General features: G+C 45.4%; 1 protein-coding gene and 1 pseudogene across 2 annotated transcripts in view; one reads left to right on the forward strand and one right to left on the reverse strand.

Annotated features, from left to right (window-relative positions):
* Positions 1–15,508, reverse strand: part of LOC308419540 (actin, cytoplasmic 2-like) — a 1,056,985-nt pseudogene that overhangs the window by 109,058 nt on the left and 932,419 nt on the right. The gene's annotated exons all lie outside the window — the stretch shown is intronic.
* Positions 1–15,508, forward strand: part of LAMB1 (laminin subunit beta 1) — a 65,092-nt gene that overhangs the window by 19,028 nt on the left and 30,556 nt on the right. The window contains exons 8-14 of the mRNA XM_080915212.1: positions 2,270–2,390; positions 3,952–4,140; positions 4,414–4,593; positions 4,727–4,839; positions 5,915–5,994; positions 13,881–14,016; positions 15,047–15,205. Of these exons, the coding sequence (XP_080771338.1) occupies positions 2,270–2,390; positions 3,952–4,140; positions 4,414–4,593; positions 4,727–4,839; positions 5,915–5,994; positions 13,881–14,016; positions 15,047–15,205 (978 nt within the window). The remainder of the gene's footprint in view (positions 1–2,269; positions 2,391–3,951; positions 4,141–4,413; positions 4,594–4,726; positions 4,840–5,914; positions 5,995–13,880; positions 14,017–15,046; positions 15,206–15,508) is intronic.

A 15,508-nucleotide genomic window follows, 5' to 3' on the forward strand; every position in this document is an offset into this window, starting at 1 on the left:
CTCAAAACCAAAACAAGCAGAATAGAAAAAGAATACTTCTGAATACAACATGTGGTTAGGAATATTGCTACAGACTGTTGGTGACGTATTTTAGTTATCAAGGATTAAAAAGTTGTCTAAACAATCCAGACTGTATTTCCTGTAAGAAATGTAAACCACAAGCATCCAGTCGTCATGCTAGCTAGAGCAAGGTGGCCTCAGCCCAGAGTTTAGAGATCAAATGGAGTTTTCTCTCTGTCCTCTCCGTAGACTTCCCTTTCTTTGCCATTTTCATATTGTTTGTAAATCAAATGGTTTGAAATGCGAGATTTCACTTCCTTGCAACTGGTGAAGTGCAGCTAGTAACTGCTAACTGCTAGCTGCTAAAACAACCACTAGTTTTTGTCTAGTAGTTGACACAAACTCGAGTCCCCTAGTAAGAGTGAACCTCATCAGATAGACCTGTAGACAAGTCGGGGGCATTTTCTCGCTAAGTGGTTGATGTGCGAGGGCCTAGCTCCCTGTGGGTGGCGCCATCTATGGGCCGGTGGTCTGAAGAAGGCAAGCTGAATGAGCCGTGGGTATCAAGCTCCTCTATGGACCCTGCTTGAGTTCCTGAGTATCCCTCAGTGATACTGTGACTGGGAAATGTAAGCCAAATAAACCCTTTCCTTTGCCAAGTTGGTTTTGGTCAGAACACCGGAGAAGCAAACTATGCAATTAGAGAAGCTGGGGTATTGTGCTCTAATCCACTTAAGTGGCTTTGCCAGAAAAGTTCTCGAACCCTTAGGAATTTAATACCAGACAGGATTCTGGAGTGCACAGGACTCAGCCAACCTTGAAAGAGACCTAAAAGTTAGCAATTAGTAATGAGTAACTAGTGGTGGGCATTCAAACTTAGTCCCTACCTCTGCCTCAGGCACCTCCCCATAGTCTCCTAGCCCCTCTTGGTGGCAGCTAGCCCATGCTTACTTGCTGTCTGTCTCTTCAAAACTTGTTAGTCTCTGTCTAAAGTGTGCAAGATGCACTCTGTCGTTGTAAAACCTCTGCCTACCCTTTCCTTCATCAGGAAGTCTTCATGGGTAAACAAGTCAGCTTAACAGCCTGAAGGGAGGGATATGTTTCTAATCGGTACATCTGAGAAGTCCAGACAGACTTGACTTTGCAGCGTAACAAACCTTTGTGACTTGACACCAAGCCATTCTCAGATGCTGAGTGTCTTGTGTGGGCTGGGATAGACTGACTTCTCAGTGCAGCACGACGGCTGGCAGTGAGGATTTTAGTCTCTACCTAAGTGCGATCCTGTCAAGACCGGTGCAGGAGAGGAGGGACCCGTCGGTCCTGTTCCCTGAACTCCAGAAGGTAGAAATGAAGGTCAAGGTGAAGGGCTTCTGTACATGTGCACTTGTTTGGTAGAAGTGATGTGCTTACTGGGCCTTCGTAGGCTGTAGGGGTCTTAAGCACAACTTGCCATAAAACGACAGGCAATGTTGTGTCTTGGGTCTTAAAGGAAAATTAATTTGTCTTTCTCATACTTCTGTCTCCTTACTTGAAGGAAAACAGATGGTAAATGGTTATATAAAAAGAGGCTTTATTATGGTTAAGAAGAATAAAGCACTGTGCTTAAATGGAGAAAAAGCAGAAACTGTTTAAGGAAAATAGTCACCTGGTGGGATAGGGAGTTTGTGAAGGGGAAACCGGGAAAGGGGATAACATTTTAAATGTAAACAAATACAGTATAATTACTTGTAAATTATTTATTTTTGATTATAACTACCTCACTTCCCTCTTTTTTCTTCCAAAATTCTCTTGCTCTCTCTTAAATATGTAGCCTCTTTCTTCATTAGTTGTAGTTACATTTATGAATGTTACATTCGTGAATGTGTATGTGTGCTGTGTGTGTGTATGTATGTATTCCTAAATACCTGAGTACAACCTGCTCAGTGTGTATAATGAAATAAATGTTTTCAGGGATGACTGTTTAGTATTGGATAACCAATTGCTGTGTTCTTCCTTGGGGAAGACCAATTTCTCATGTTGTCAGCATTTCTTAGTTGCCTACAGTCCTTTAAAAAGAATTCTTATGTCGTTAATTTTGATCATTAGATTCTTTGCCTTGATATTCAGTTGAATGTCCATTACATCATAGAAACTATCCTAGAAACAAGGATGATAGCCTAGAACTTGCTTGGGGGGGGATTTGGGGGGGCAGTGTATCTTCTGCTGACTGTGGAGAAAGTGCCCATTCCTATGCTTCTGACTTGGCCTGTCCTGGTTTGTAACTTCCCAGGTTCATGGGCACTGCATGTGCAGACACAACACCAAAGGCTTGAACTGTGAGTTGTGCATGGATTTCTACCACGATCTGCCGTGGAGACCTGCTGAAGGTCGGAATAGCAATGCCTGCAAAAGTAAGTGTCAGTGCTAGGGCCGTCAGAGGCAGGGGGATTCCAGGGTTCATTTTCTGGGGCAACTGTGGTCTGCAACTGCACAGAAGGGAGGAGGATTGTGTCATCCTTCTGGTCATGTCTGTCCCAGAGCAATACTATGTATGCACTGAGATAAAGTAACAAAAATGAGCTTTGACTTGGGGAAAATAGCAATGGCGCCCATGACTTTATATCTGCTTTTAAGACAAGAGGATGACAGGGCAAATGAAAGGCACGGAAGGCTTGGTCCCCAGCTGGTGGTACTATTGAGAAGTAATTAGGCCTCCAAAACAGGCAGTGGATCAGTTCATTGGTGAGTTTCTAGCTAGCTGGTTTACTAGGTTAGACCCAGGTTAGGAGGAGCTTCTCAGGTCTGCCTTTGATGTTGCTTCTTGTTCTCAACCCCTTCTGATTGTTCTGCTTCCTGGCTGGGATTCCATGCCTTTCTGTAATCACATTCTGCCCCATCACAGAGCCAGAAGCAAGAGCTGGCCAGCCATGGAGTCTAACTCTGGAAACTGTGACCTCAAGGAAACCCTCCTTAAAGTCATTTTTCTCAAGTGTTTGGTCACAGGCAGGAAAGTGGTCTGGCTCCTTGTTAAACGCTGCCCATGTGCCTGAAATACAGGGTGTGTCACCCGCCTGCCATTGTCATCCCTACACATCTGCCATAGTCTTCAAATAAGTAACTCAAGGCTTTTGTGAGAATGCACCAACCAGCATGTCCTTTAGAGTAGAGAGAGCATGTCAGTCAGTTTCTACCCTATGTGGAAAGGTAGCTTCAGCGGAATGGCACCCCTCCTCCCATGTGGGTCCCTTTTCAGAAAATAGCCAGGAAAATCGACATAAAGTGGGGATAGTCCATCAGACATGGTCACTTGGCTGTGCTGCTTGAGATCTATAGGAAGGCAGAAGCATCACAGAAGAAGACAGCAGGGCGAAGATGGGTCAAGGACTCTCTAGCCAGACCACACTTTCTACTTCTCACCATCTTCTAGTAATGCCATTAAATTATGAGTCTACCAGGGGATTAAGCATCCCATGGACCAGGGCCTTCATGATCTGGTCATTTCCCAACCCAGCCTTTTAAACATGAACCTCATCCTGATCGTATTATTCCTAGGGGATTTTGTCCAAGACTTTCCCATTTTGATAACAGTATTTATTTTTAATTTTTGAAACAGGGTTTCTCTGTGTAGCCCTGCCTGTCTGCCCTGGCTGGTCTCTATAGATCACACTGGCCTCAAACTCGGAGATCTACCAGCATCTGCCCCCCAAGAGCTAGGGAGATAGATATAAGTCACCATGGTCCAGCCTAGTTTATCATAGAGAGTTCACGTTTTAAAAGTTGCCAAGCTGAGCTAAGGTTTCAACCAGGATCGACGAGGGAGTCCCGTTTCATCACCAGAGGCTTCTTGCTGGTTGCTGTTCTCCTCAGACTCACTTCCCACTCTGTTCAGTGAGCTTCCTTCCCGCCACCTTCGTCCTCCCTTGGTAAACAGATTTTAAAATTTTTGTTCTTGTCACTGGTCTTGTCGCACAGAATGTAACTGCAACGAACATTCCAGTTCATGTCACTTTGACATGGCAGTCTTCCTGGCTACTGGCAACATCAGCGGGGGAGTGTGTGACAACTGTCAACACAACACCATGGGACGCAACTGTGAGCAGTGCAAACCATTCTACTTCCAGCACCCCGAGAGGGACATCCGGGACCCCAATCTCTGTGAACGTACGTTGGGAAGTGTTGTTCATGGGGCTTGTTTTCGTCATTTCTCATGCAGGATAGTGGTTAGCGTCCTCTTGAAGCGCAGACTCCAAGCAGCCTAGCCACGTTGTTTGGGATTTCCCAATTGCTGCTTGGGATGCTGGGAGGGTCATTTTCTGGCTAGTCGGGCCTTCGGTTTCCCTGGGCTGGACTTGGAAGGTAGAAGGGGACAGAGGTGTTTATGCACAAAGCGTGGCCTGATGTCTGGTGCTTTTAACCTGGACTTGTTCTTCTTAGCGTGTACCTGTGACCCCGCTGGTTCCGAGAACGAAGGGATCTGTGACGGTTACACTGATATTTCTGTGGGTCTCATTGCTGGTCAGTGTCGGTGCAAGTTGCACGTGGAGGGTGACCGCTGTGACGTCTGTAAAGAAGGCTTCTACGACTTAAGTGCTGAAGACCCTTTTGGTTGTAAATGTAAGTCTGTGTGGGGACACTCTCCCGGGGATACGTTTCCCATTTGACATTGCAATTCTGAAGCTAAGCCACAGCTTTGGACTCACTTGGTTTGTGTTTCTTTGCTTCCTTTTTTTTTTTTTTTCCCATAAAGCATGTGCTTGCAATCCTCTGGGAACAATTCCTGGTGGGAATCCTTGTGATTCTGGGACCGGTTACTGTTACTGTAAGCGCCTGGTGACGGGACAGCGCTGTGACCAGTGCCTGGTAGGTAAACTCCTGATCTCAGCGAATGAAGGTAGTGACTATGACGTGTTTATTTGTTCGTTTAAAGATTATTTATGTGAGTAAACTGTAGCCGTCTTTAGACACACCAGAAGAGAGCATCGGATCCCATGGCAGATGGTTGTGAGCCACCATGTGGATGCTGGGAATTGAACTCCGGTCGTCTGGAAGAGCAGCCAGTGCTCTTAACCAAGGAGCCATCTCTTCTAGCTCGTTTGTTTTGTTCTTGAGGTAGGGTCTCAGTATCTAGCCAAGGCTGGCTTTGAACCCACAGTCCTCTCCACCTTTCGATCCAGGCCCTTGCATGTGCATAGCTCCAGACCTGGCAAATAGGAATGTTTTCCCCATTTCTTTTTTAAACCACCATTTTTACATGTTAATGTTAAGAGATCCAAGGAGAAAAGAAGCCAGAATGAGGATTTCTAGTGAATAATTTGTGTTGCCAACAGCTAGCGAGGACATAATGACTTAGGGCTTCTTAACTTCTAACAGAAAACACAGGTCAACTCGCTGTGTGAATAGTGTTTCAGAGAAACGTCTCAGGAGCTAGTAAAAATGTGATATTCCTAACCTGGTAACCTCACTTCTACTCCTCATGGGATCCTCAGAGAACTGGACAAAGGGGTACCCCCCGAAAGACTCATTGCATCTTTATTAATTACTGCATAAAACTTGGAAGCAGTTGGTGGGAAAATGGTTGCATAAATTTGGGGATTTCCATCCAGTGTGATACACAGTTGTGGAAAAATGACACTGATGTATGGAAGTGCTTACATTGTTGCATTAAAAAGCAAAACAGACTCCAGGTGTGAATAATAAAATGAGCCGTTTGAACAAAGAAAATTCATCTCCACAATCCTCACTCAGAGCCGGGCAGTCTTTCTCTCACACGACAAAGTTGACTTTCTTCAGTGAGGCTGTTCCTACCCTCTGTCTCCTTGGTTGAAAGAAATGCTTGGGATGGTGCAGGCGTGCCGGAGCTTGCTCCCTGCTGAGCCGCCTGCACAGTCAGAGGAGCCTGCCTGCCTGCCTTTATATGCTTAATCTTTTCCTGCAGCCGCAGCACTGGGGCTTAAGCAATGATCTGGATGGATGTCGGCCTTGTGACTGTGACCTTGGAGGGGCACTGAACAATAGGTAAGTAGAATGTCATGTGTACTGTGACCCAGGTGCCAAGCAAACTTGTGACCTCTAAGTCTAAGGTTTTGTAGTCATTTAAGAAAGTTCAGGAAGCATGTTCATCTTCGGTTTAGTACCTTCCAACCATTTGTCTTGATGATTTTCCAGGGTGGCTTATGTGCTGGGAGTGAGTCTGGAAATCTTGTATGTTGACCCAGAGATGGCTCTGGTGGCAGAGGACCCATGTTTGGTTCCCAGTACCCATTTAGCTGCCTATAATTCAAGCTCCAGGCTCCAATGGCCTCTTCTGGCCTCCATGGGACCTGCACTCATATGTGCACATAGATGTGACACATAATTAAAAACCTCAAAAGGGTTAGATTTTTTAATGTAGGAAGTTTGTCTTGATTTAAAAAAAAAAAACCTTGTTACTCAGTTTTGTACTTTTATTTCTCCATATCTCTTACATTACAAAAACCATGCACGGCCACAGTGTAAAAAGAGTAGGTTTGAAACTAAAAGTCTTCCATGAGCACTCTCTCACTCCATCTCTTGGAGGCTCTCCCAGGCACACCCAGAGCTCACCTGTCTGGCTGGTCCCTTAGCCAGCTTGCCCTGGGGTTCCTGTCTTTGACTTATGAGGCGAGGGTTCCAGGTAGGCTGCCATGCACTTAACACAGGTTCTGGAGATGCAGACTCAGGTCCTCTTGCATAGTACTAAGCCCTTTATTTATGTACGTCTTAACAATTTTCAAAGGGAAAACTAGTCCATGATTTTCCCCTTGCCTTTATTTTCATTTACTTGTACCCATGAGTGTGCACTCACCACGGCACACACAACACACGTGGAGGTCGGAAGACATTGGAGAGTTGAGTCTCTGTCTCCCTTGTGCTGCTGAGCACGTGGTACCAAGACCCTTAACCTGCAGAATGATCTAGCCGGCCGTAAACATGTTATCTGAAACCTGGAAATTTCCTATTTGTAGAACCTTTATCTTACACTCATCCACGTTTCTCTTTCCATGGCTTTCATATCTGTCAGGTGGGAAAAACCGTGGACTGCTTGGTAATTTTCATCTTTCCTTTTTGAAATGTGCTACGGTGAAGCTCTCTGAAGACATGGTTTGATGAGTCCTTGTGTCTCTGTAGACCAGGTTCTCAGTGACGAGACTGCTGAGTCAGAGAGTGGCCAGGTTTTCACATTCAGAGAGTGTCATATTGTTCCAGACAGATTAAACCAGTTGATTTCCCTTCTGTCTGTCACAGAAGCACTGGCTGCCCTGGTCCCTGCCTCAGCGGGTGACAGTGATTCGTTTTCACTAATTTAATAGATGGAAAATTAGATTCTCATTTGGTTGCGAGAATCTTCATTTTTTAAAATTCCTTTACAACTTTTATTTTTTAGTTCCTGAAATACACTTAGTGCTCTTTGAGTTGATAATTCTATGGGAATATATGTGTTTAGCTGGTTATTCTTTGTTGTGGGAGTTGAGTTAACCATAATGCAGTCCAAAAGGAAGTCTTTTCTTTTGTCACTGAATCAAACTCAACATCTGGCGGGGAGAGTGTCAGTGACCGCAGGGACAGATGTGTTCTTGTTGCCTCGGTCTTCCCTTAGAGAGTATGCTGATGGATTGAGCAACCTCATGTGCTCAAAACTTGACTCTCTGACAAGTTCATTTCCAAGGGCATAGTCTGCTAGGAAGGCCTGAGACATGAGATCTCAAGAATCTGTTCTCTTTGTTCTGTTTCAGAGTATACTGGGGATGTAGTCTGGCCTGTGGCCTCTTCCTCCAGAGAACTCTTTTCTTAGAAACTCCTTGACAGGAGGAAGTCGAGATGGCTCCATTGCCACAGGGAGGGAAGGTGCTGGTCCTGCACAGTGTGTGATCCTGACTCCTCCTCTCACAGCTGTCAGCCCAAGTCCTTCCTGATCAGATAGAACTGGCCACCATAATTCAGGAGTACCTGCTGTTCCTTTACCCTACATGGTCTGTTTACTTGCTTTTCTCTACTGCACACACACTTCTGTTCTTCATCTCCACCCTGGCCCATTTCAAACACCAGAATATGTTTAAAAACATCAAGAAAACCTCTTGGTGAGGGCTGGAGAAATGGCTCAGTGGTGAAGAGCACAGACTGCTCTTCCAGAGGTCCTGAGTTCAAATCCCAGCAACCACATGGTGGCTCACAACCATCTATAATGAGATCTGATGCTCTCTTCTGGTGTGTCTGAAGACAGCTACAGTGTAATTATATATAATAAATAATTCTTTAAAAACAAACAAAAAACCCCTCTTAGTGAGGTTTTTAAAGCAGGTGGTCTGCTGAGCTCACAAGAGTGATGAGACACACCGTTCTAGTGGAGCAGAGGGGTGGGTGGAACAAAGCCTTTATAGACAGATACCATCCAGCCCCAAAGCCCTATGGAGTCCTGGGGCAGTCATTTTCGGTGTTTCTGCCAAGAGGAGTTCTGAAGGAGTTGCTTAGGCTTGCCCCTTAAACTCTGCCGATGTGTGTAGGTCAGAAGTCAGAGGACAGTTCTCAGTATGTTAGTGTTCTCCCTCCACCTGTAGGCCCCAGAAATGGATTCCAGGTCAACAGGCACAGCTACCGATCCATGTGACCAGCCCCTTTCCCTTTTATGTGGACATATCATAATACTGAATAAAAGTTGATGGAGTAAGAGAACTAGAGAAGCAAAAGGGTTTTAAGATGTAACAACATCTATACTTTGTAGGTGAAGTAGTCTCTAAATTTGTCTCAAGCACCCTTTGGTTACTTTAGCTAGAGGCAGAATCAAGTAAAAGACACTTTTTTGAAACATTTTGTAAAGCTAGCCAAGTGGAGTTTGAGTTGTTACAGTAACATCTTAGTCATCCACAGCTAGTATGTTAAGTCATCCAAATTTATAAATATTCAAGAACTAAGATCTAATTGTTTTAAGTAAGATAACCAAAGCCAGGTTAATGAATTTTTGTTCAGATTGTTTGCTTTAATGAATAAATAAGAAGTGGTGACACTAGTTACTAGATAAACAGTACTTTAAAATATTCTGTAACAGCTTTCCAAATGTTCTAGGTTAAATGTTGGCCCTTTGGTTGGCCTTGGGCGTCTGGCCTGTGGCCCACTATGTTTTGGCAAGAGCTCAGAGCTCCACTGTGTCTTAGAAGTTGTATACTTCTTTAAGTTCCCAACACTCACCTGAAGTTCTTTTAGCATTTGTTTATATTGCTTTACATGTCCCTCACCCCAGCACTGTGGGGCGTGTATCCATCAGCAAGAGATTGAAATTTACCAACTGTGTAGCCAGAGCAGATGTTACTAGACACTTTCCTCAGCTCTCTAAGTAATTGTGGTTTACCGAGCTTTTTGTTAGTTGCTATGACACTGAGGGTAGGAAGTGTAACTTCCTGTTAGGAAGTATAGTTGCGGTGGAGGTGGTAGTACCCACATTATGGCTAGTGTGGTCTCACAGGTGAGCCAGCTCTTACTTAGAACCAATCATGAAGGAGATGAAGGTGTTGAATACAGCAGTTGGCTTTTAGGGATACTGCTTTTTAATACTTTAAAAAGTTTTCATTGTTAATAGAGAAAAGCTGGACTTGGGCTTTTCCTTCTTATTCATTTGTAACTGAAAGCAATTACATTTCCATTAGAACTTTTAAATGTCTGTATGTGTGAGGAATCTGCTAAATAATTTTAGCCTTGACCTATTGGGAAACCTAGAGCTTGTATTGGCTTTTGATTGCTGCCAGAACAAATGACCACACTTTAGTGGCTGAAAACAACATAGACTTATTATCTTGCGGCTGGGTGGAGCAGCTGCCTCTCTGAATTACAGGCACACGCTGGTGTCCAGTGTACTGCTTTCGATGGATAATAGGGGAGAAGGTTTCTTGCTTACTAAGGTTCCAGGTGGTTTCCTTTTCTGCTGGATGTAACTGAAAGGCAAGGCTGTTCCCAACTTCTAGAGACATCTACAACTCCCTTCCTCTTTCCTCAAAGCATGGGCACCATAGCTTTCCAACCTACTTCTTTTAGCCCATGTAGCTGGTTAAATGTTGGCCCTGGGCGTCTGGCCTGTGTCTGAGTCTAGATCATTCACAGCCATGGCACACCTATTTCAGGCTTCCTCCCCTTCATCACATCTGCAAAGCGATTTTTGCCATGTGAAGTCATGAACCAGCCGGTCCCAGGGTGGATAAATGTCTTTCGAGGCCAGTCCTGTGGCTCAGAGCCTTCGTTTTTCTCTTGTATCATCTTTCTGCTACTGATTCAACAAATAGATTCTGTATTTAGGTTACAGAAAACCTTGTCTTGGGAGTGTGAAAAACCATATAGCGTTTCTGATGGGTGATTTTTGTTTCAATATAGATTGGTAAAGAATCGTTACATGTCATCATCTGTTGGGGAACAGCTTGGATTTGGGAGTGAACTTTGAAAGCAGAATAAGGTTGATGGCCTTGTAGGTGGGAGGAAAGAGGGTAAAGGTTAAAGGGTGAGAAAGGGTAGGTCAGAGGGTCAAGGTTAGGGGGTAGGGATGGGTGGGGCCAGAGGGTAAAGGTTAAGGAATGGAATGGGTGGGTGGGTCACAGGGTAAAGGTTAAGGGGTGGGGCAAGGGTGAGTCAGAAGACAAAGATTAGGGGGTGGGGATGGGTAGGGTCAAAGGGTAAAGGTTAAGGGTCAAGTTCTTCCACTTCTTTGCCCTCATCATTTGAATCTTTCCTCTGCATATCAGAACCATCCTCCAAGCTTTAGGGGCACATCATCCAGGAAGCCTCCCTTAATCTCTGTCAGACACCCAAAGTGCTTTGCTCCTGGCTACATCTTGTCTTAGTTAATTGCTTCATTGCTTCTCTTCCCAATTAAATTCTAAGTTGAAGAGCGAGACACTCCTCGCCGCTCCACCCCATATTATTTACCCGTAAATAATGATCTCCCCGGATGAGCGCAAGGGTTGACTCAGAAGCACGTTAGAGTGGAGTCAAGCAGGAGGGCACCCATGCCAGCACGCACAGTTTCCAGGGACAATATTTGTTCAGTAAATATTTGCCGAAGAGTACGAGGAGTGTGGCTCATCCAAAAGCACAGGGCTGCGCCGGGGAGACAGCAGCTGTTTTATGGAGGATGGGCTATGGAGCTGCAGCAGGCCAGGCAGAGGCATCGTCACTGGCATGACTAGGCGCATAGGAGCACTCGTGGGGCTGTGGGAAGATTTAGAAGATGGTGTGGTATCGTGGCCTGAGATAGTGACAGGAGAGAGGAAGCTGCTACGTGACTGGATTGAGGAAGAACGAACTGTTCTCTCCCACCACAAGAAAGGATCTAAAATCGGTTTAAGAAAGAACGAGAAGGTGGGGAGGGTGACAGGAGTTTGGGTGCAGCCAGGCATGCCATACCTGAGGCTGGAATTACAGAAGTGTGTATCAGTTGGGCTCTCAGCTGTTAGGATGAAGAACATCTGTGCGGAGACAGACGCAACACAGGAGTGTGGGATCGAAGCTCTGCTGTGAGTCCAGTCTGTGGGGTCACTTGTGATTGATCACAGAGCTTCGAGAAACAAGGTCTTTCTAGATCTTTCCATGTGATCACATCTTCCTGGAATCATTGTACATTTAGAGTTGTGCTGCCCAGACACAGAGGCCCGAGAGTCAGCCAGTATCTCCATCCTCGTCTGTTCTCATTGGTTTTTTCCTAACTAGAGTGGGAACTAGTCGCCTTTGGTAGTTCATTTGGTTCCTTAGGTTCTGCTGTAGACAAAGTGGGTCCATACGACTGCTGTAGACGAAGTGGGTCCATACAATGTGATGTCTGGTGGCTGAATTTCTGAAGATGACAGTTGTTGGTGGCCTGGGCCAAAGGTGCTGGATCCTAATTAGAACAGGCTTTCCTCTCCTGTGAACTGGTTCTGTGGCTTTAAGAGCTCCTATTCCGTGGGGTAATGACTTGCTATGCAAGCAAGGCTGTCCACTGGCCCGTGACAGCCAGGTGAGATGTTTCAAGCAAGCCGTGGCCTGTTCCATCTGCTGGAGTTGCAGCTTGCCTGGAGCTTGATTTCCCCTAAACTTTGGGAGTGGGCTTAAGTTGGGTTATAAATCACATCTTGACTTTTACTGGAGTGGGACTGGATGCCTTAAGCCAGGTGTGGTGGGGATTCGGGCTGAAGTCCCAGCAGTCAGGCTGAGGCAGGAGGATGATGACTTCCAGACTGGCATGAGCTATTTACAGACTCCCATCCTAACAAAAATAAAACCAACAAGAGGATGCATGCATTTGGGTTTTACCCAACTCATAAAATGCTAGCATGGGAAGAGTCAAAGAAATATAGCGAAGGAAAACATAAATACGTTACTTTATACAAATGAAATTATTATCTAAAATAATATATTGTAAGAATTTATCTACCTTAAAGCTCTATTTTTTTTTAAACTTTCCTTCGTTCATTTGTCCTCCACAGTTCACTGAGCCTACTCCCTGTGCAGAGCTTGAGGGTAGAGGAGATGTGGGCAGTTAGGTGTGAAAGCTCAGTCCCAGCCCTGAGGTTTCCAGTCCGGCTTGCTGGTTAGAGATCTGGTAATGATTAAGACAAGGGAGAAAGCAAATGTGTTTTATATTCAAGTAAGGGAGAATCAGGTCCTCAAAACATGCCATTAACAATGGTAGGAAGAAACTAAGCCTTCTGAAAGTTGGTCCAGGAAGTAGGATTGGAAGGCTCAGTACCTTCACCTTAGGGACATGGCAAGCTATAGTATAAATAGTAATGATACAAAAGTAAGGCAGTGACAGGCAAGAGAAAGCCTGAAGTGTGTGTGTGTGGTGGGGGGTGGTGGTGGTCAGGAAATGCACAGCAGGGAAGTTGAATCTGCAGATACTCTCCTAGCAGAGAGAGGTCATCCAGGCTGAAGGAACAGCCCAAACCAAGGGAGGAGTCACAGTCACTAGGGCATTGAAAGTTGTAAGCCCTGCAGATTGGTTGGTGAGGTCTGGGCAAACATCAGACTGACAAGGGCTGGACTTAAAGGTGTAGCCCACCTGTAGTTATGCATTGTGTCAGGAAATGGTATCTTGGACATCGTTGGTGGATATAGGAAGGGGTTGTATTGAGGTATCATATTTGACAAGGATTCTAGTTGGAAAACAGGCTTTTGCTGACCGAGAGAACATAGCATGACTGATGGAGGGAAAGAGCACAGAGGTTCTTGGTGATTTGTGCGGTGGGATGTCATCAGCTCAGTGGAGAGCACAGTGGGAGGGGGAGACCTCTTTGGTTCCATTGTTCTGAGTAAACCCTGGAACAGCTGAGTCGAAGATGTCCATCAGGGAGTTGGGTCTTTAGGTCACAAAAGGAGTTGTAATTAAAAGCAAAGCAAAAGCGGGCCTAGAGAGCTGGCTCGGGGGTTAATAGCACTTGTAGAGGAACTGGGTTCAAGTCCCAGCATCCACATGGCAGTTCACAGCTGTCTAAACTGCACTCAGGGAATCCCGTGCCCTGCTGGCCTTCTCCAGGACCGTGAATGCACGTGTTGCAAACATACATGCAGGCAAAGCAGCCATGTGCATAAAATAAAACAAAGGAACAACAACCACAAGGAAACAGTGGAAGTAACATTCCAAAGCAAACAACTTTGTGATACCTGCCGAAAGTCTTGGTGGCGGTGTAGACAGAGCCTAGGGGATGAGAGAGGAAAGTGAAAGTCCAGGCCAGAGAACATTCAGGAACATGTATTTAGACAAATTTGGGATTCCTTCAAAGGTACTATTTTCCCACACACACCTTATTTTTTTTAATGAAATATGAAAATATTGACCCATGAAAAGCCTAATAGTAAACCGAGAAGGACTTGTATGTAGTGCCTTTGTTGTGCCTACTGTAAGCTCTGATGAGCATTTGTCTCCTCAGCTGCTCTGAAGACTCCGGCCAGTGCTCCTGCCTGCCCCACATGATTGGGCGGCAGTGTAACGAGGTGGAATCCGGTTACTACTTCACCACCCTGGACCACTACATCTACGAAGCCGAGGAAGCCAATCTGGGGCCTGTAAGTAGGGGAGCTTCCGGCAGCTTGGTGGAGCAGCACTTTGGGGGCTGTTTACAAGATACACGTGCTTCGTAAAACAAAGTCACTGAAATATCTTTTAGATCTTGTCAGCACAAAATAAGGGTGGGGACATGTTGTGATACTTAAATGTGAGTGGATCTGGAATTCACACGTAGACTTTGGGGAGTGCTCTAGTGAGGCTTTTGGTTGGTGTGTCTACAGGATTAGGAATTTTTTGTTCTCTCTGTTGTGCTCCAGGATTATTGTAGGTCTGATGTCCTGCAAGCTCAGGCGTGCTTTGCTTACTTACCATCGCAAACTTCAGTGATGTTGATGTGTGTCTGGCCCCAAAGCTTAACTGGCTACACAGCCTTTTCCCACATGACTTGTTGACCTGATCTTCACAGCGTGGCTTCTGACTTGCAGTAAGGAAGTCCTAGGCCGCCATCCCCTTATACTCTTGAGTCACAAGTTCCTAGGATGTTCACGGGGAGTGCCTCTTGATGAGCAAAACTAATAGACACTAAGGACTTGGTGGTGGCCATCTTCGGAGATGACCAGACACCTGGTCTACGTAATAACGGTGATCAGTCTACCAGAATGCACTCATCATTAGGGAGGACTCACCAGCATATCACACTCCTTTTGTGTACTTGGAAAGAGGGAGGAGGGAGAAGGTACTTACTACCCAGGAAACTGCACTAGATGCTGGAGTGCTTCACCCCCTCCAGACGTGCTCAGAAGCTGTTGCGTTCTCTATCACTGGTTTGTCATGCAAGGTGCATCCCAAACTTTGACTTCCACCTCTAATGTTCCAAGATGACTCTAGTGACAAAAGTAAAAGCCAACCAATTACCCGTTTATGTGAGAGTCGAGAATAACAAACTTAAAGATGACTTACTATCTTAAGGGAACTTGTAACTAGGAGACAGAAGGTAGGCATGGTTTTGAACCTTTGGACTTCTTTGGCTGTGAGGTGTAGATGAATTCCATTTCACACAAAGAATGACAAGAGTCCTCTTGTCCCCAGGGAGTGGTCGTGGTGGAACGGCAGTACATTCAGGACCGCATTCCTTCCTGGACAGGACCTGGCTTCGTCCGAGTGCCCGAGGGAGCTTATTTGGAGTTTTTCATTGACAACATACCATATTCGATGGAGTATGAAATTCTAATTCGCTATGAGCCACAGGTGAAGAAAAACCATCAATATACATCATGAGGGATTAGGGGGTTGTTACTAGAAAAGATCTTACTCCTAATAGCTACTAGAGCGTTCTGTGAAGATGGGCTCACATTGAAATAGATATCAGCCACTGGTTTCCCTAACCTCCATGGACCTTTCCGAATCCAGCTTGTCATTAGGTAATCTCCTGTTAGACACTTAACCTGGGTGAGTAAGGAGGGAAGCTTTCCTCACCCTCAGGCCTGGCTGTCGATGACTGTCCCCTCCTAGTGTAGTAAAGGGCCCAGAGGTGACATTATAACAAATGAC

Source organism: Micromys minutus (genome assembly GCF_963924665.1).
Source record: "Micromys minutus genome assembly, chromosome: 1".
NCBI classification, from domain to species: Eukaryota; Metazoa; Chordata; class Mammalia; order Rodentia; family Muridae; genus Micromys; species Micromys minutus.